Here is a 21,560-nt window from a genome sequence, read left to right as displayed (position 1 = left end):
AAACATTCTACTGGATTTGGCCAGATGGCCCTGTTATGCCAGGACCATGGGGACCCCCAAAAGACCACCATGGAGACCGAACCCCATATGTGAAAGCAGAGAGTGTTTCAAGCTGGGAGCTTGGTCCGTCTGTCTGTCCGACACAGCGGTGAGAGCAGAGAGCCCTGAGCCAGGGCAGGGTGGGGTTCTTATCATAGCAGAGGTTGGGGTGAGGGGATGTCCAGGGTTCAGGACCCTGATTGGCTGACATTTGTCTAGGGGTATAGGGAATTTTTGAATGTCAGGTTAGATTCAGGCCCTCCCTGGGTGGGGTCAGGCTATGGCTTTTCCTGGGTCTGGGTGTTGCCTGCCAGTAAGCCTGTCACAGAAGCTGTGTCTGGGCCTCTAAGCCAGTCATGGCACCTGTGTGGTCAAGCTGTTTTGGGTCCTCACAGCCCCACCCTCCTTATCTGACCACCCAGAATGTCTCGGAGCCTCCTCATTCCCTCTCTTAGATGTCAGGGGGTCTTGTAACAGGCCCCCAGAGCTTAGCACAACTGACTCCATGATGGAGGTGCCATTCAGGCCATAAAACTCAGCATGTAGACAGCATCACCAGCCAAAACTAGAACAAAGAGCTAATCCATCAAAGTCCATAGTTCTTGGAAAGTCTCTAACTGTATTAACCTTGCTTTTTGGCTTCTTTATTTCCACTTTCAGCTTACTGTTCTTGTTAACTTAAGTATGTCAATTCAGAACACGATTTTGTGCTTAAAAGCTCACCCTGAAAGGCTTGGGTTTACACTGGGATCCTAAATACCCAGTATTGTCCACAGCTGGCTAATGAAGACTTTCTATTGGCTTAAACCCATGTCTGAGCAGTCTTTTCTGGTGGATACCCCACAACAATGTCTTATCATCCTGATTTGCTTCAGGGTGAATCCTGTTTGGGACTTGACTTGTAGCAAGGTGGTTCACAACCATCTGTAATGAGATCTGGTGTCCTCTTCTGGCCTGTAGTTAAACATGCAGACAGAACACTGACTACATAATAAATAAATAAATCTTAAAAAAAAAAAAAATAAAGCAGAATTTTGTTCTAATTTTTTGTTTGTTTGTTTTCAGTTTTTTGAGACAGGGCGTCTCTGTGTAGCCCTGGCAATCCTGGATCTCACGCTGTAGACCAGGCTGGCCTCGAACTCACAGAGATCCATCTGGCTCTGCCTCCCAGCTTTGTTCTAGTTTTTAAGTTATTTATGTGTGTGTACGTGTGTGGGAGACAGAAGACAACTTTCAAGGGTCAGTCTCCTTCTACAAGTAACAAGCGTGTCTTGGGGACAGAACTCATGTCATCAGGCTTGGCTGCAAGTGCCTTCACCTGCTGAGCCCTTGCTTTGTTTTTGAGACAGGGTTTCATTTATCCCAGGCTGGCTTTGAAGTTGCTATGCATATGTAGCTAAGGATGATCTTGAATTTAGGATCCTTCTCCCTCCACCTCCCAAGTACTGAGACTACAGGTGTTCAACTCGACTTCCTGTTTATAAGGTGCTGTAGGAGAGCACCTAGGGCTTCATGTATCCTAGGCAACCACTCTACCGATCGAGCTACATCCTTAACCCCAGATACAATTCGTTGTGAACAAAAAATTTTATCACCTATAGTTCCCCCCCCCCCTCGGTTTTTAAGACAGGATTTCTCTGTGTTGGGTTTAAAGAAGTGTGCTACCATGCCTGGCCACCCCTAGTTTTTAACCCTTGCCCCATTTCAATACAATTTGTCATCCAGAGAAAGAGCACAGAGAACTACTATTAAGAATAATTGCCTTAGCAGAGCAGTGGTGGTGCATATCTTTCATCCAGCACTCAGGAGGCAGAGGCAGGCGGATCTCTGTGTTTGAGGCCAGCCTGGGCTACGAAGCGAGTTCCAGGACAGCTAGAGCTACACAGAGAAACCCTGTCTCTGAGAGTGGGGAAGAATAATTGCTTTAGGGGCTGAAGAGATGGCTCAGTGGTTAAGAGCACTGGCTGCTCTTCCAGAGGACATGAGTTCAATTCCCAGCACCCACATGGTGCCTCACAACCATTGATAGTGGGACCTGATGCCCTCTTGTGGCATGAAGTAGTAAATACAGATAGAGCACACGTACATAAAATAAATAAATCTTTTTAAAAATGAATAATTGATTTGGACTGGTCTTGGTGTACACCATCAATCCCAGCAGTCATGAGGTAGAGGCAGATGGATCTCTGTGTCTGTGTGGGGGTATCAGGTCCCCTGGAACTGGAGTTACGGACAGCTGTGAGCTGCTATGTGGGTGCTGGGAATTGAACCTGGGTCCTCTGGAAGAACAACCAGTGCTCTTAACCACTAAGCCATCTCTCCAGCCCTATTTTCAACTCTTAAAAAGTAAATAATAAGCCAGGCAGAGTAGCTCACACCTATAATCCCAACCACTAGAGAGTTGAGACAGGAGGATCGATATGAATTCAAGGCCAGCCTGATCTACATACTGAGACCCTTAAAAGTCAAAAAGTAGGGCTGATAAGGCGCTCAGTGAGAAAGGTACTTGCCACCAAGGTGATGACCTGAGTTTGGTGCCTGGGTGCCACAAGATGGAAGGAGAGATCCCTGCAAATTGTTCTCTGCGCTCCACAGGGATACCCTGACACGTACTTGTGTACCTGCACACACACATGTACACATAAATTTAAAAATGTAATAACTTTAAAAAAAAGATTTTTGTTGTTCTTTTTTGTTGTTGTTGTTGTTGATTTTTTTTTGGGGGGGGGGGCGACGGGACACAGCATCTCTCTACATAGCCCTGGCTGTCTTGGAACTCACTATGTAGGCCAAGCTGGCCTCCAACTCACAGAGATCCTCCTGCCTCTGTGTTATGAGCATAGTTAAAACATGCCTTTTAGACATGAAAAATAGCTTAGTCAGGAACCCCACTACACCCAAGGCTGCACCTGATAACCCAGTGACATCACTTACTTGAGATAACCAGACACAGGACTTGAACTCCACCCTTGACATCCACTTGGTACTTCCTAAGCAGAGACCAAGAGCAAACAATGCAGTGTTCTGCACATCTTCAGGATTACTGGAGACTGAGGAGACATCACTTTGATCTGCCTTGGGGCTGGAGAGTCTCCAGCAGGATCCTGACTCCCAAATCAGAGGCTTCTGTTAGAGACTGGACCTGACAGGTGAGTGAGTAGCCTTGGGGAGATAGACTTAGGACCATAGTTAGGAATTTAGAGTGTCAACCTAGTGTGTTGGCCCTCAGCATAATAATAATAATAGTAATAATAATAATAATAATAATAAGCAACCAACTACACATACCTACCTTCTTGCTTGTGACACTCTGCTTCCCTAGTGCTGGGATTAAAGACATATGCTCCCATGCCTGACTTAAACATATCTTAAAATCAAAAAGTATTAATAACATAGTGGACGATATGGACACTTCTGGCTCCTTACGGGCCAATTGTCCAAAGACTCCCAGAGAAATAATAATCATTTAGTAATCATAAGCCACTGTGGAGGGTGACTATTACAACTACCGCAGGAACAGAGACCAAGTGAACAACAGGAGGAGAAACTGGGCTTGATAACGGGCATGGGGGCGTGGGAATCCTTACAGAGGAAGATGTGGGGCGGCCAGTAAAGGGCGCCACCTAGTGAAAAGCCGGAGCAAAGGCAGGACACAGAAGAACCTGCGGATTTCCAGCCATGTATGTACCGGGTCTTGGTGCAGCCAATTGTATTGTTTTTCTGCCCTCGCTGGCTAAAAAAAGGATGATCAAGCTGGACACAGCTGTTAGGGAGGCTGCCATAGGAGGCGGCAGGGTTGGCTGCCTGTGTACTGGAGTTTGAGGCCAGTATGGGAAACAGAGAACTAATCTCAAAAACAAAAACACCAAAAGGATTCCACAAACAAAAACAAAAACAAAAAAACCAAGAAAAAAAATTCAAACCCCAGACTCCTCACACACAACAAGCAATAACAACCAAACCCACCCATTATGGTATTCCAGGTCTCTGGAATTCCTCCTAGGCTTGCAGCAAACAGTTCCCCAGAAAGGTGGGTGAGCTGGTGGGATTCGGGTTTTTAGGTATCGTCTGCCTAGGAAAGATGAGTTTTACTCACTGGTCATTTTCTGAAGACTGTCGTTTGAAAACAGGTGAACCTATGTGTCTTCTATTTCAAGTTGTTTGTTTTTACAAGGTTGTGACTGTGTAAGCCCCAACACACACATGCTCCTGATGCCTCCAATGTCGCCAGGTATATTTCTGTAGTGAGGGGCATCCCACCTGGATTGGGGGTCCTGTATAAGCAGGCATAAGCTTTAACACAGATTGTTTGGACCATATTGTTCTAGACCGAAGCAACCTATTCCCAAATTTGAAATTCTGGGACTTTGCTTGTTTGGAGATAGTCTCATGTAGCTCCGACAAAGCCAGAGCTTTGTGCTCACCAGGCAGTGTTCTACCTACGGAGCCACGTTCCCAGGCCCTTGACATTATAATAGAAGCAGAGGTGGGGGCTGGAGCATTTGCTCAGTGCTTAAGAGCACCTCTTACAGAGGACCTGGGTTCAGTTCCCAGCAGGCACATGGTAACTCCAGTCTCAGGGCATCTTACACCCTCTTCTGACCTCCTTGGGCACCAGGAAAAGCAGTGCATATATGCATGCAAGCAAAACACTCATACCCATAAGATAAAATTATCTAATGTACATATTAGATTATTTATTATATATTATACGTATCATATATTATATAGACATTATATTTTATATATTGCTATGTCTAAATATAATATATAGACACATTGTATTAAAATTATATGTGTATATTATATATATATATATATATATAAATATATATAATGAGTTATGACTAAAAGAGTGGAAAGAGAGCTGATTCTAAGTTTTCAGGAAGCATGGGTAAAGTACCCAAGGAACACTGGAGAAATATGAATCCAGGGAAGATTGTATTTTCCAGAAGTTTAAAGGATGAGTAGTGAAGTAATTCTGTTAAAATATTACATCATCTTGTTTGGCTTATTCTTCATATCAATCAAATGTTCAATAAAACACACTTTGTTTTAAGATTTATTTATTTATTATATATACAGTATTCTGCCTGCATGTGTCCCTGCAGGCCAGAAGAGGGCACTAGATCTCATTACAAGTGGTTGTGAGCCACCATGCGGTCGCTGGGAATTGAACTCAGGGCCTCTGGAAGAAGAGCCATCTCTCCAGCTCCCCACACTTTAAGAACCAACCAACCTGCCTTAGCCCGGGAACCAGAGCAGATCTCAGATACGGCCAAGATAGTGAGCACACCTGGATTCCTAATGGAGATATCTCTCAAGGAAAGGATATTTAAAATTGATTCTACAGTGCCAAAAAGATCTTTGCTTTCTGGATGCAGCTAGCCATAGTAGCTGAACAACCTAAAAGCAGGTAGGCTGGCCAGGAGTGTTGTCTACTACGTCCAGGCCGTCTCGCCCATGCTAAAAGCTGTTGCGTAGGCCCTGACTAACATAGGTCTTAAGAGCTGGGGATGTAGCTTCATTGGTAGAATGCTTGCCTTACATGCAGGAAGACCTAGGGTCCATCCCTGAGATCACATAAACTAGGGGTGGGGGCACACAGCTGTAATGCCAGCCAGAGGTGGAGGACTGAAGGGTCAGAAGTTCTAGGACATCATGTCTACAGAGTGAGTTGGAGGCTAACCTGGGATAAATGAAATTCTCTTTAAAGAGCCACTGATGTCTTACTACCTTGTAACTCCGTCTCTAGGACTTTATTCTAAGGAAGTGATTATCTAGAGATGGAGGTATAAGGAAGATGATTGGGACTTTATTTATCTATTTATCTATCTATTTATTTTTAATTTTTTTCTTTTCTTTTCTTTCTTTCTTTCTTTTTTTTTTCTTGGTTTTTCGAGACAGGCTTTCTCTGTGTAGCTTTGTGCCTTTCCTGGAACTTGCTCTGTAGACCAGGCTGGTCTCAAACTCACAGAGATCCGCCTGCCTCTGCCTGCCAGAGTGCTGGGATTAAAGGTGTGCGCCACCACCGCCGCCGCCGGCTGGGATATTATTTATAATGCGTAAGCATTAGTTTAAAAAAAAAAATCTCCCGGGTATAGAGGGTCACACCAGTTATCCCAGCACTCAAGACTGAGGCAGGAGGATTGGCAGGAATTTGGTGCTAACCTGTGCCACCTAGGGAGCTTCAACTCGAAAGACAGTGAACACAATACATTTTGGCACATCCACAGTGGAAGACGACCTATACATAGATATTAAAGAAAAGAGGGCTTTAAATCATGACCAAGATAGCATTGTGGATGACATTCATGGGGGAAAACAAGGGACCCTTTTACAGCAATCTCGTAGATAAAAGAATTAAGAAGAAAAAAAAAAAACACAAGCAGGAAACTCAAGAACAATTTTATTAGTTTAAGAGAAAAGTGACAACCCAGACAAGCTAGAGACCTCGGTAACTGCCAGGTGGAGAGATAGGGCTAAGTGTAAGAGAAGAGGTCATGCTCACTGAATTAGCCTTTTGTTTCTTTACAGATGGTTGGGAGCCACCACGTGGTTGCAGGGAATTGAACTCAGGACCTCTGGAAGAGCTGTCAGTGCTCTTAACCTCTGAGCCATCTCTCCAGCCCAACCTTTTGTTTCTTAAAGAATAATATATATGTCACTAGGTGGTGGTGGCACACGACTTTAATATCAGCACTTGGGGGGCAGAAGCAGGCAAATCTCTGAGTCTGAGGCTAGCCTGGTCTACAGAGTGAGTTCCAGGACAGACAGGTTTACACAGAGAAACCCTGTCTTGAAAAACCACACACACACACACACACACACACACACACACACACACATGCACGCACGGATATATGGAATCAGGCAAGCTGTGCATCCTGGTGGCTGAGAGGAGGAGAGATAATCATGGCTTTTGAGTTAGTGTCCAAGAAAGCAGGAAGAGTCAGCAATGGAGCTCGGCAAGGGTCGTGGTGAGGAGATAATTCAGAGAAAGAGTGAGAGGGTCCAGAGGATGACAAAAGGTATACTTAGGGTGTTGGCTGGTATCCAAAGAAGAGATGGGAAGGGGGAAAGTTATGCTTTGTGAATTAGAACTCAGAAAGCAGGCAGGCTTAGCGGTGAAGGGCTGCAAGCAATTGTGTCAGGGGAGCAGCTTCCGGGAGCTCACACTTCTTCCTCCCCCCTCCTCAGCATGTCTTCAAGTGAATCAGCTTTTTGTGGAGCGCTCCTTGGTAGGTGATTGACAGGCCCTGTTGTATTAACTCTTAAGATAGCAATGGAGCTAGACAGTGGCTGTGGCGCACGCCTTTAGCCCCAGTACTTGGGAGGCAGAGCCAGGCGGATCTCTATGAGTTCGAGGCCAGCCTGGTCTACAGAGCAAGTTCCAGGACAGGCTCCAAAGCTATACAAAGAAACCCTGCCTCAGAAAACCAAAACCAAACAACAAAACAACCCCCCCCCAACAAAACAACAACAACAAAAACCAAAAAAGAAGAAGATGGCAATGGTGTGCAATGTTCTAATCTCCTGGTCAGACCAGAATGCTATGTCACCACCCAGGCAGAACTCAGATTTCATTCTTTTGACAGGAGGAAGTAACTTTTCTTTAACAGCCCTTAACAAAACCTTGATAAACTCCATCTTCATATATTTTACAACCTAGGAAGGGCACTTATAATGCTTTCCTTCCTAGTTTTACCAGGAGAGTGGGAGTTGAGGACTGAAACTGTTATCAAGGGTGTGTGCATAGAGCGTCATCCTCAGTGGTCTCCAAGCCACAGAGGTAGGCAGGCCTACAGAAGTCCGGACTGTGCTAGGAGGCAGGAATTCTGGGACAGGAGGGCAGTACAAGCTAGAGTTATCTGGAAAGAGGGACCCTAGAGTGAGAAAATGCCCCATCAGATTGGCCTGTGGGGAAGTCTGTGGGCATTTTCTTGACTTGATGGATGTGAGAGGGCCCAGCCCACTGGGAGCAGTGCCGCTCTTGGGGAGGTGGCTCTGGGGTGTATAACGAAGCAGGCTGAACAAGCCAGGGAGAGCAAGCCAGTAAGCAGCACACCTCCATGGCCTCTGCCTCAGCTCCTGCCTCCAGGTTCCTGCTTGAGAGCCTGCCCTGCCTTTCCTCAGCGATGGAGCGGGACCTGGAAGTGTCAGCCAAATAAACCCTTTCCTCCCCCAGTTGCATTTGGTCTTGGTCTTTCTCACTGCAATCGACACCAAACTAGGAGTAGGCCCTAGTGGGAGTCTTGGGTCTTGAGAGGACGGTCTCGGTTCTGAGGGATGACGCTGAGCCCCAGGGGGAATCCGTAGCCTGACTTGACCCGAAGTTCTGACAACAGAGGCGGTGGCTGTGGAGAAGAACAGCACATTGACTTTTTAAAATTAGGGGTTAAAAATTCAGGAGTGGACTTAGTCATCCAGTTAACCTTCCCTTCAAGGGCCCCAGACCAGCACACTGTTATCTGACTCAGAGGCCAAGGTCTCTCTGCGTTTGCATCTTCAGGTGCCCCTCCCTTTTCCAGCAGAGATCCAGCACAAAGAGTAAATGAGAGGAAGTAATAGGCGAAAACCACGATATTCTCCCTGGGTCACACTGAGGCCTTTCAAGTTACAGACAGTTTCATTCTCTCTGACCTCTGTACTGTCTTCTCTCCCGGTCTCCCTTGAACCTGGAGGAAGCAGGAAGCTTTGTAAATGTAGATGTCACCAGCAAATACCTGAAGTTTATTAACCATGTGAAGTTTCCTGTCACGCGTGTTCTGCTCAGCAGAATTGATGGTTACTGTGGCCACGGGCTTCCTCCCCATGGTGAGCGAAAATCCAGATACAACTTCCTTCCTCATTTGCATAGAACCGATATCAAGTAATACTCACACGCAGAAATGAGTCACTCTGTCCCTGCAGCCGGCTGTGGGCACACCCAAGGAAACGAAGTCCAGGCACACAGTTGGCAGAAACCATCCTCGCCACATACGCTCCGGAGGAAGGAGTCCAGACACACAGCAAGATGAGCTCCGGGACAGGTGAAAGGGGATGCCAGGTCCCAGCAAGGCGGGCAGTTAATTTTTTCCTCTTTACTTTGCTTCTTTCTATACAAACAAAGCAAAGCTTTGTTTAGCTTTGTCTGGTTGCCCCAGGTTGGTCCCCAACTCCTGGCCTCAAGTGATCCTCCCGCTTCATTTAGCCTCTTGAGTACCTGGGAATACAAATGCCTGCTCCCATGCTTAGCTTGGGTCCACGGTCTTAAAGAGTGCATCCGTTGTATGTATAACCTACCTATGCTTGGGTCTCTGGGTGCTTTCCAACTTTCCTATTATGATGAATACATTCATATTGTTCTTAAGATGAATTACTATCCTGATGAAGTATTTATACCTCTTAATGATTTTGACAAGTAACACTAAATCAATGTTGGTTTCATGGCAACAAAAAATTTAAGTTAGTTGAGTCTGCTGATATAGGCTTATAATTCTAACTACTTGGGAGGCCGAGGCAGGAGAATTACTAGTTGAGGGCCTTTGTGCACTATAGGGCAAGTTCAAGGCCAAGTTGGGTGGCTGAGTAACAACCAGCGTTTTGAGAAGGTGGGCGAGCTGGAGGGCTGGCTCAGCAGTTAGGAATGCTTGCTCTTCTTACTTGATTCCCAGTGCCCCCACGAGGCTGCTCACAACTGCCTGTAACTTGAGCTCCAGTGGGCTCCTCTGGCCTCCACAGGCACCCGTACACACACACACACACACACACACACACACACGCACACACACACACACACACACACACACACACACACACACACACACACACTTTTAAAAGCTTTGTTTTAGCTAAGAAGAGTAAGGAGATAGCTTAGCAGTAGAGAGCTTGCCTAGCGTATGTGAGGCCCTGGGTTCAATAACTCAGTCCTGCCCACCCTTCCACCCAGAAAAAGGAAAACTAAAACTAATTAAGGTAAAACAGAAGCAGCTGCATATGGTCTGTATGCTGGTTGACTAACTAGACAATGACTAATTAATGTTAATCAGGTGTGGTTATTCCCGCCTGTCATCTTAGTAGTCTAGAGGCTGAAACAGGAGGGTTACAAGGAATCTGAAGCTAGCCTGGGCAATATAATATGTTTCAGACCAGCCTAGGTTACAATATGAGATACCCCCTACCCCCAAACAAACAAACGAACGATCTGGGGACGTAGCTCAGTTGGTAGAGATTTGACTAGCACGCAGAAAACTCTGGGTCCCACCCCAGCACCGCATACAACACACAGACATGGTGGCTCATGCCTGTAATCCGAGCATTTGAGAGGTGGGATACGAAAAATTACAGGAGGGAGACGTGCCTGGTTTGAAAGGAAATGATTTCAGATGAGGTGGGATTGGAGCCAATTCCTAAAATTGTTTTTTATTATTGTCTTTGGTAGAGTTCAAATCTTTGGAGATTTAAATTTTTTTTATTTATCTATTATTTATTGTTGAGACATGGCTCAATAATGTAGCCCAGGTTGACCTTGAACACAAAGTAGCTGAGGGTGACCTTGAGAATTTCTGAAGCACAGCGATATGACTGAACTAGTGCTTTGGGCATATTTGTCTACTATTATATTGATTTGGGGCTGGACACAGAAAAGAGTGGGGGAAAAACCCGAGGCTACTTGCCCTATTTGTTATAATAGACTCTCAAAAATGACAGAACTCAAGCCAGGGCAACAGTGAGCCAAGGTAATGTTGAGCCAGGGCAGTGGTGGGCCAGGGCAGTGGTGAGCCAGGGCGGTGGTGAGCCAGGGCGGTGGTGAGCCAGGGCAGTGGTGAGCCAGGGCGGTGGTGAGCCAGGGCGGTGGTGGGCCAGGGCGGTGGTGGGCCAGGGCGGTGGTGAGCCAGGGCGGTGGTGAGCCAGGGCGGTGGTGAGCCAGGGCGGTGGTGAGCCAGGGCAATGGTGATCTAGGGCAGTGGTGAGCCATGGCAGTGGTGAGCCAGGGCAATGGTGGAGCCATCTAGGAAGGAATGAACCTTTCCTTCTGTACTACAGTCAGGGAGACAGTGGTTCTGATAATTACAAATCAGATACAAAAAGCTGTAAAAACAAATAAATAAATAAAAAAGAGATCAAAATTTTTAGGAGCAAAAGCACCATACTGTAGACAGATTTTTCTTTTGTGCCACCAGCTCACACACAAAAAAAAATGATCTGGAGATTTATTATTATTTATGAAAGCTCAGCATTAGCTTAGGCTTGTTTCTAACTAGCTCTTATAACTTAAATTAACAAATGTTTTTAAATCTACATTTTGTTAGCTTTTTTTTTTGTGTGGTGCAGTTACCGTTGCTCTGTACTGTTCATCATGCTTCCTCTCTGAGTCCTCTCTGTCCCCAGAAGTTCCACCTAATCTCTTTCTGCCTAGTCAATGGCTGTTCAGCTCTTGATTTTTTATTTTATTTTATTTTTTCATTTTTTTGAGACAGGGTTTTTCTGTGTAGCTTTGGTGCCTGTCTTAGATCTCGCTCTGTAGACCAGGTTGGCCTCGAACTCACAGAGATCCTCCTGGCTCTGCCTCCCAAGTGCTGGGATTAATGGCGTGCACCACCACTGCCTGGCTGTTCAACTCTTTATTAAGCCAGGCACAGTGACACATCTTCACACAGTGTGAAGGAACATTCCACAACACCCTACTCAACAGTTTACATGCGGTGGAATCGAAGTTCTTCCAAGGACAGTTGTCTGTGGAAGATGTAATCATGACGGTGCTTCATAAACTCATTTCTGTCCTTAAAACCTCTGACTCTGGAAAAACTGGAGAATATACAGAGAGCAGCACAGGATAGAATTCACCAAGAAATGGCCAAAAAAGGAAGAACGGCAAATAGCCCACTGACCAGCAGCACTGTAGGGGACACCCCACTTTAACTGCTTAATAACCCACTGACCAGCAGCACTGTAGGGGACACCCCACTTTAACTGCTTAATAACCCACTGACCAGCAGTACTGTAGGGTACACCCCACTTTAACTGTTTAATAACCCACTGACCAGCAGAACTGTAGGGGACACCCCACTTTAACTGTTTAATAACCCACTGACCAGCAGAACTGTAGGGGACACCCCACTTTAACTGTTTAATAACCCACTGATCAGCAGCACTGTAGGGGACACCCCACCTTAACTGCTTAATAACCCACTGACCAGCAATGCTGTAGGGGACACCCCATCTTGCTTTAACTGTTAATAACAAAGACTATATTGTATCTGTAGGCTGGAAGGATGTAATCAAACTGGACATTCAAAACATCTGATGAGCACCGACAAAACTCAGGGCCTTTCACATTGCTTTGTTTTAAAAGCAAAACTTTAAACCAAGTTTTATGGAATTCTGAAAAAGTTTGCAAAGTTACAAATTATTATTCACTGTTTCTATCGTTAACGGCTGTAAGAATTGAGAAGCAGCTTTCATGGATGCAGGGTCTCTCTGTGTTTATTAGAAACCCAAGTTTGAAAATAGACTCTATAAATCTTGAATAAAGTATGTTCAGTTTTTACATTACCCCAGAACAAACTTAAAAAACAATAGAGGTGGGAATAGCATATGCTAGTAGTAGACGTTAGTAAAGTCCATTCACTCATTATTCAATACTTTGCATTGCTAGCTGCTATGTGTTGGGTAGAATGACAGAGTCTGGAATAAGATAGGCATAATCTGTATCTCAGAATTTCCAAATTGTACCTCTTGGATCCTTTGAGAAGTGACTTTCCCATTAGACTGATTATTTTTTTGAGGTTGGATCTCAAAGTGTAGCCTAGGCAGACCTTGAACTCCATCTCCTCACGCCGCAGCATCCAGTATGCGGGGATGGGAGGTGTGGGCCACCGTACTGGCTTCTATTTTCTGATATTATTTATAGATCTGGGTGTAAACTGAAGTTTCTCGGTTCTGCCTGGCCCTCCTGGGCAGCAGCCATTTTTATAAAATGATCACTCAGAGGCTTAATATTAATTACGAACTCTTTTGTCTATGGCTCAGCTTTATTGCTAGCCAGTTCTTACGTCTTAAATTAACCCATTTCTATTAATCTGTATTTTACCACATGGCCGTGGCATTACCGGTCTGCTGGCATCTTCTTCCTTGGGTGGCTGGATGGCGTCTGCGCTCTTCTGCCTTTCTTCTTCCTGTCTCTCTCTTGGACTTCCTGCCTGGCTATAACCTTTCTTGCCACAGGCCAGAGCAGCTTCCTTATTAACCAATGGTAGCAACATATATTCACAGCATACAGAAAGACGACCCCACAGCATTTGGGAGACTAGAACATGTGAACTGGGGTGTTATTTAACAAAGCCGTCTCTTGGTTTACAGGTCCTGCAGTTGTTGATCCTACTCTGAGGTAAGACAGATGTAGTGCCTCCCAATTCAATCATGCAGAAATGGACATTTAAAAATTACAGAACTATAGTTTGTTTTTCAGTGTGCAAATTTCCTTGTCTTTATTAGATAGTTAAAAAAATGAATCTCAGCCACTTGTGAAGGGGACAGACAATACTCATACTTACTGTAAAGGGAAAACTAGAGGATTTTTAAAAAAATAAATGAGTTTATTTGCTGATTTTCTTTTTACATACTCTAAAATTAATTAATTAATTAACTAATTAATTAATTAAAATTATTTTTTGAGATAAGGTTTCTCTGTGTAGCCCTGGTTGTCCTGGGACTCACTCTATAGACCAGGTTGGCCTTGAACTCAAAGACATCTGTCTGCTTTTGCCTCTTGAGTGTTGGAATTAAAGGTGAGCACCATCACAGCCCCATTCATTCCACATCACTTTAAAAATAATGTTTTCTATGTTAACATTATTCCGGATATCCGGCTTTCACAGGCCATGCTTGGGTGTGCTGAGCGGGAAGTCTCATGCTCTAATCAGAGGGATTTTAGTGGTGCCCCTGAGCAAGCACTGAGTAGTCAGCCCGCCCCCCATCTCCCTCTCATCCCCCTCCCATTCCCCTCCCATCTCCTTCTCTGCTCCCCTCCCCCCAGTGTCTTTAGGGAATGAGACATGTCATTGTGCCTCTGTCATGTGGAAAATCGTGTTTCCCGGTGACACACAGAGGTAAACATGAGCACGTTTCAACCATTTGCCTTTTTATTATTTATTTAATCTGCCATTGTGTGTTTTAAGAGTCTGTTTTGCTTCTTTCTCTTTAAGAAAAAGAAAAGCTTGTAACAGTCTAACCAGCTACATCATTACCATTAAATTTATTTTGTTTTGCAACTTAGAAATCACCTACAGTATGGCCCACTTAAAACAATCAGGAAATGCCGTGTGTGAAAGGGGTTGTGGATGATAAAAGTTTAAAAAGCTGGGCTAGGAACATCTTCCTTGCTTTAGGATCCCCTTGTCACCTTTACATGAAACACTCACTCTAGTGTGAGTGAATGCCCAAGTGCTGATGTTTTACCAACCACTGTGTAGCTGGTCCCTAGGATCCATCCATGCTCTGCCCACTCTCTGGCAGAGTTATTACCTATTTGTCATCTACCTGTCTATCTGTCTATCTATCTATCTATCTATCTATCTATCTATCTATCTATCTATCTATCTATCTATCATCTCTCTACCATCTATCTATCTTCATCAAGCTGCCCTAGAAACCAGAGTTAAATCCAAAGGCTTAAGTCCATGGTGAAGCATTGTTTTCTCAAAATATTTCTCAAGAAGCTCACCATCTACCACACGGGTGTGTGTTTGCCTTTTCCTAGTCCCCACAGGCCCCAGGGGGCTTTCACACCTGAAGGGTCCTTTTCTTGGATGTGCAGTTCTCAAGGGAACGTGAGTCTCTGTGTCGGTGTCTGGCGTGGCCTGTGTTAGTTCTGAGAGGTCAGGGCTAAGGGTTAAGTCCTGATAGCTGTTTTCCCAGTCTTCTGCTGCTTCTTGTTGAGGGCTCTTTTTTTTTTTTTTTTTTTTTTTTTTGGTTTTTTGAGACAGGGTTTCTCTGTGTAGCTTTGCGCCTTTCCTGGGACTCACTTGGTAGTCCAGGCTGGCCTCGAACTCACTGAGATCCGCCTGGCTCTGCCTCCCGAGTGCTGGGATTAAAGGTGTGCACCACCACCACCCAGCAGAACTCCTATATCTTTCATTTCTGTTTAAGTTACTGGTATGGTAACAGGCCCCCAGACCTTAACACAACTGACGCCATGATGGAAATACCATTCAGGCTTTGGAACCCAGCATGCAGGCAGCACCACCTGCCAAACTTTACGAGAGCTTAAAAGAAAAACCTCAGGACAGACGAGCTGCGAATCTCAGCAGCTGCCCAGAAGGGAAGGCAGAGGAGAGAAGGAGAAAACTTTCGTGATTTAAGTCAGCCCGGAGGTCAGCCACATGGTGGACAGGCAGTCACATGTTGTAGCGGGGAGCTGTAGAGAAAGAGCCAAGCCTACCTTATTAGGGAAGGAAGGCCTGCTTAGGCTCGCTCTGACCACATCGGGAAGAAAAAGGCAGAAGGGGAGAAAATCAAAGTTTTCCCGAGTCAGGATTAAGCAATTTTACCAATAATTTCATTAGTACTGTTAACAAAGTGCAGTGGGGCTGGAGAGATGGCTCAGTGGTTAAGAGCACTTCCAGAGGTCCTGAGTTCAATTCCCAGCACCCACATGGTGGCTCACAACCATCTGTAATGAGATCTGGTGCCCTCTTCTGGCCTGCAGGGACACATGCAGACAGAACACTGTATACATAATAAATAAATAAATCTTTTTTTTTTTTTTTTTTTTTTTTTTTTAAGGTGGCTGGGTTGGGGATTTAGCTCAGTGGTAGAGCGTTTGCCTAGCAAGTGCAAGACCCTAGGTTCGGTCCTTAGCAAAAAAAAAAAAAAAATGCAGTGACTAGGGAGCCTTCAAAACCAAGGCCATAAACTGCTGCCCCTGCCCCTCCCTTGGTTAGAAATGGGTTCCTTCCCTACTCACCTACACGTTAATAGCCACCTCTAAAGCTGTGCCTTTAGGGGAAGACAGTCATTTCCACGTTCCCATTTTAGAACCTCCCGGAGCCCTTTTAATTTCTTTCATTCAAATCCCCAAGGCTTCCTCACTTGAAAACCCCAGCTCCATAGGGCTCCTCGTTAAGTTTTAGATAATGCTTAAGAGAACCGCAGTCTGTAAATATCCTGTGGCCACACTCTTCACCCTTCCACAGCCAGCCCCCAGCCCAACTAGTCAAGAAGATCTATAGTCAGTGGTGAGTGAAATACACACATGCCGTGGTGCTCTCCCTTTTTAAAATTACACTTATTTATTTAGTGTGCGTGCATGCGTGTGCGTGTGCGTGTGCGTGTGCGTGTGTGTGTGTGTGTGTGTGTGTGTGTATGTGTGTTTGGGGGAGCACTGTGCATGCTTTGGCACAAGCGTGGAGGTCAGAGGACAACTCTTGGGAGTCTCTTCTCTCCTCCTACCATGTGGATCCTGGAGACTGGACTCAGACCATCAGGCTTGGTGGCCAGTGCCTTTACCTGCTGAGCCGTCTCCCCGCTCCTGTTCTTGTTTTCGAGGCAGAGTCTTGCTGTGTAACCCAGGCTGTTCTCAAACTTGTCATCCTCCTGCCTCTGCTGCCTCAGTGCTGAGATTCTATGTGTCACCGTACCTGGCAATCTGAAAGATAAACTTTTAAGAGAAGGTAGAGAGGTGTGTCAGTTGGTGGGGCACTTGCCTACATGCATGAAGCCCTGGGTTCCCACACACCAGTGATTCCTGTCTTTTGTGTAGAGGCAGAGACATCAAATGTTCAAGGTCTAGCTGGGAAGATGACTCATTGGATACAATGCTTACCGACCAAGTACAAGTGTTCCATTTTGGATTGCCAGCGCCTTAAAAGTCAGGCCTGGTGGTGTGTCTCTGTAACCTGAGCATTGTAGAGACAGAGACAAGTGGATCCAGGAGGCTTACTGGCCAGTGAGCTCCAGGTTCATCGGAAGACTCTGTTTGGAAAAATAGGGCAGAGGAAGACAGAGGAAGATGCCCAACGTTGACCTCTGACTGTATGTATGAACATATACATGCAAACACACACATTCACCACACACACACACAAACACACACACACACACACACACACGCACACGCACGCGTGCGCACGCGCGCACACACACACACACACAAAATAAATAAATAAAATAGAAATAGAGATCAACATCATCTTCAGCTCCATATCAAATTCCCAGTCAGCCTGGAATATGTAAGATCTGTTTTTTTTTTTTTTTTTTGAAAAAGGTTTCTTAGACTGCATGGGAGTCGTTTTATGTTTCAGGAGAAGAATTGAACCGCAGGACTTTGAAGTCTTCTTCGACCCGAGGCAACTTCGCAAAGAGACCTGTCTGCTCTATGAGATCAGCTGGGGCGGGAGGAACAGCGTCTGGCGGCACACGAGCCAAAACACCAACAAACACGTTGAAATCAATTTCATAGAAAAAATGACTTCAGAAAGATACTTTGCTCCATCCACCAGGTGCTCCATCATCTGGTTCTTGTCCTGGAGTCCCTGTGGGGAATGCTCGAAGGCCATTATAGAATTTTTGAGCCGACACCCCAACGTGACTCTGTTTATTTATGTAGCCCGGCTGTATCACCACATGGATCAGCGAAATCGGCAGGGACTCAGGGACCTCATTAACAGAGGTGTGTCTATCCAGATCATGACCGAGCAAGGTAAGAACCGATTGTTCTGAGAGAGCAGTGGTGGTGAAGGGCAGACACCAGCTGTTGGTGATGTTGGGATGAAATCCCAGAGGTAAAAGTTCAACATAAAGCGAGGAAGGGAGCCAGGTCTCACCTTCACAGCAAAGGATTGATGAGCAATAGTAACTTGTTCCTCTGCTCCAGGCACCTCTGCCCCCCAGCCGCCTTAAATGAACTTTTTAGGGAGCGTGACCACCTCTAGCAGCAAATAGACAGAGTCTTTACATAGAGCGCATGCTCTGTGGTTGTTGCTGCTGGGACTTGAAGCCGAAGCCTTGCACGTGCTGAGCATCCGTGAGAGGCAAGTGCGAAACTACTGAGCTACATCCCTGCTCTTTAGTGTTTATTTCGACAGAGTCCTACTCTGGACTTGTCACATAGCTCAGGCTAGCCTGACTGCAGTTTTCCTGCTTCAGCCTTCTGAATGAATAGCTTGGATTGCAGGCATGAACCACTGTGCCCAGGTAGTTTTAAATAATTTACCACGGTATTTGTGAAATGAACCGAATTGTGTATTTCTTAGAGTACTGTTACTGTTGGAGGAATTTTGTCAACTACGCACCTTCAAATGAAGTTTACTGGCCAAGGTACCCAAATCTGTGGATGAAGCTGTACATACTGGAACTGCACTGCATCATTCTAGTAAGTGACTTTGGCTTTTTGCTTGTTTCCGTTTTGAGACGGGGGTCTTCTATAAGCTGTCCTTGAACTTGCTATGTAGTGGAAGATGGCCTTGAATTCCTGATCCTCTTACCCCCACCTTCTGAGTACTGGGATTATAGTCTCATGATACTATGTCTGGCTTGCTAGTAAGTTCCTCTTCTTCCTCTTTGCATGTGTCTCTGTGAGTCTTTATGAATGGCTGCTACAAGTGTGCAGGTGCCTGCAGAGGACACCCCCCCCCCCCGCCCCCGTCCCGCCTCCGTCCCCCCCCAGCTGGAGTTAGAGGTGGTTGGGAGCCACCTGAGGTGGGCGCCGGGAACTGAACTCTGGGTCCTCTACGAGAGCAGTCTGACCTTGTCTTCGTTACTTTGCTATTGCTGTGGTGAACATCATGACCAAGAGCTGCTGAGAGAAGGAAGGTTGACTTTGGCTTACAGATCCTGAGGTAGAGTCTGGATGTAACGTTGGGGAGGCAAGGTAGCGGGTACAGAAAGCTGAGAGATTAGATCTCTGCCCTATGTAGGAGCCAGGAGAGAGCTAACTGGAACTGGGGAGCGGGGTGAATATAAACTCTCAAATTTGCTCCAGTGAGTGATATATCTCGTAAAACAAGGCTTCATGGCCTCAAAGCTCATGACCCTCTCAAACATACCACCACCAGACACCCTGTGGATATTTCATTCAAACCACCACAGTGTCCTCAACCACTGGACCATCTCTGCAGACCCTCTCATAAGTGGCCTGCCTTCCTTCCTTCCTTCCTCCCTCCCTCCCTCCCTCCCTCCCTTCCTTCCTGCCTTTTTTTTTTTTTTTTTGAGACATGGTCTCACCATATAAATAACTCAGAGAGATCTGTCTGTTTCTCCTCCCAGATGCTGAGACTAGGGTGTGCACCACTCCCTGAATCTTTCTTGTATGTTTATTTAAGGGGTGGGGTGGGGGCAGACCAGAGCCGTGACAAGCTCTCTCTCAGTAGCAGCCCTGACAGAGACCAGGCCTTAGCTTCAGTTTCGATTTCCTGGAACAGGGCTGGAGCTCAGCAAGCAGTTTTCAGGAAAACCACAACTCAGGGGCAACCAATCAGCAAGCATCCCTCAGCCTTCTGCTACTCCGCAGGTGCCCCTCTGCCTTGGGCTGGCTCAGCAGACTCCCACCAGACTTCTGCTAGCTAAAGATAGCTTTCTCTACCCTGCCGCTGGAAAGTCCATGACCATGTTAGAGTCTCTGACCAATAAGACCCCAAAATAATCTTCCCTCCACGCATCAGCCCCAGACGAACCCCTCCTCCCTGGAAGTTCCTTAACTCTGCTTAAAAGGAGCTTACAACCTGCTCCTGGGGTCGCCATTTGCCACCCCAACATGTTGGCAGTTTTTAAATAGCCACTGGTGGTCTTCTTTGGGACTTCTCTCAGACCCTAACACAAGCAAAAGTTTTGCTGCAAAAAGAAGTATCCTTTTTTTGTGTTTCTCTTTTGAGGATTTTCCCATATACTCTCATCACATTTTTTTTTTTTTGCATTTATACTTAAATTTGGTTATTTAACTAGCTAACTCATCTTAAAATGAGAAACAAGATAATGAAAGTCAAGAGGACCCTGAGGGGTTGGGATTTAGCTCAGTGGTAGAGGGCTTGCCTAGCAAGTGCAAGGCCCTGGGTTCGGTCCTCAACTCTGAAAAAAATACAAGAGGATCCTGACTGGGATATAAATCTAGTCTGTGGCTCCAAAATCCTCCCCACCACCGCCCAAACCAGCCTCCTTCAGTGGGAAGCAAGTAGGGGAGGAAATGGGTCAGTCAGGGCAAGGTGTGCCTGGGACACACAGTGATTCCGTTTTATCCTTCTCTTCATGTCACACCTCGGTGCTCCAGGCTCTCTTGTTTCCCCTAGGGGCGGAGGCCAGTCACACTACGGAAGAAAATGTGCCTCGTTTGGATTCTTGTCCAAATGGTAGCTCAACTGAATCCCAATTAACATTTTTAAATGTTCACAGTAATATTTAGTGTTAACTGTTAATAAAATCTAATCTTCTTTGTTTCAGGGACTTCCGCCCTGTTTAAAGATTCTAAGAAGACACCAACACGAGCTGACTTTTTTCACACTGACTCTTCAGGGTTGCCATTACCAGAGGATTCCACCTCACATCCTTTGGGCCTCAGGGTTGATATGACCTCTGGGAGTTGGAGATGAATAAAATGACTCCTTGTGTGTGTACTGTTTTGACAGCAAGCTGTGACGACCCACTAAAAAGTGACTGTCATGAAGAGTCTAGAAATCGAGCTGAGACTAACACTCCTGGGTAGAGTACTGGTTATATGTGTGAGGCCCTGGGTTCAATGCCCAGAACTTCCAGGAAAACAGAGAGAATCTAGAATTGAGCCAGGTATGGTTAATTACAAGATTACACTCCTGTAATCCCAGCACCAGGGAGGCAGGGGCACCAGATCTCTGTGAGTTCAAGGCCAGCCTGGTCTACATAGTAAGACCCAGGCTAGCTTCAGATCACACAGTGAGACCTTGTCTAAAAAACAAAACCCCAAAATCCAGAATCTAGGAATCGAAGGCTCGGGTAATCGAAGTAATTGAGCGGTAGAGGCAGGAGAATGACAAGTTGAAAGTCATCTTGGGCTACACAGTAAATTTGAAACCAGCCTCAACAGATATGAAATTCAGTGTGCTAAGTCCTTCGAGTTATGGCAGCAGCCACCACCTCACCAGCTTGCATAACAGAGCCACTCAGACCAGCTCATTCATTTGCCTGCTTGCCCCTCCAAAGACTGTCATGGCACACAACAGCCCCTGGGCACTGGAAGAGGCTGGACTGTACTAAATTCTTACATTTACATTTTGAAAATTGTATTTATCTATTATTATTATTATTGTGTGTGTGGAGGGGGTTGTGTGTGTATACCATGGCACCCCTGTGGAGGTCACAGAGCAACTTTTAGGGTTCTCTCTCTCTTTCTACTATTCATGCTGGGGAATGAATGAAGATTGTCAGTTCAAAAAAGTGATTTGTTATTATTATTTTTTTTACCCCTGAGCTGTCTCCACAGTCCTATATCTATACATTAAAAAAAAAAACTGCAGTGAAAGATACCATTTATCAAGTGTTATTGTATTTGTTTGGCTCCCAGGACCCACTGG

At 45.6% G+C, this 21,560-nt stretch overlaps 1 protein-coding gene across 1 annotated transcript; it reads left to right on the top strand.

Moving 5' to 3' along the window:
* Positions 1–8,860: 8,860 nt before the first annotated feature.
* Apobec1 (apolipoprotein B mRNA editing enzyme catalytic subunit 1) lies at positions 8,861–21,517 on the top strand. Its single transcript, XM_015987734.3, has 5 exons — positions 8,861–9,071; positions 13,384–13,411; positions 17,325–17,722; positions 18,276–18,394; positions 20,455–21,517. The coding sequence occupies exons 1-5, from the start codon at positions 9,056–9,058 to the stop codon at positions 20,581–20,583; spliced, it is 690 nt and encodes a 229-aa protein (XP_015843220.1). The 5' UTR covers positions 8,861–9,055; the 3' UTR covers positions 20,584–21,517.
* Positions 21,518–21,560: the final 43 nt, after the last annotated feature.

Source organism: Peromyscus maniculatus, chromosome 3, assembly GCF_049852395.1.
Source record: "Peromyscus maniculatus bairdii isolate BWxNUB_F1_BW_parent chromosome 3, HU_Pman_BW_mat_3.1, whole genome shotgun sequence".
Lineage (NCBI taxonomy): Eukaryota > Metazoa > Chordata > Mammalia > Rodentia > Cricetidae > Peromyscus > Peromyscus maniculatus.
The sequence above is the reverse complement of the archived record's forward strand: the minus strand, read 5'-3'. Positions and strand labels throughout refer to the sequence as shown.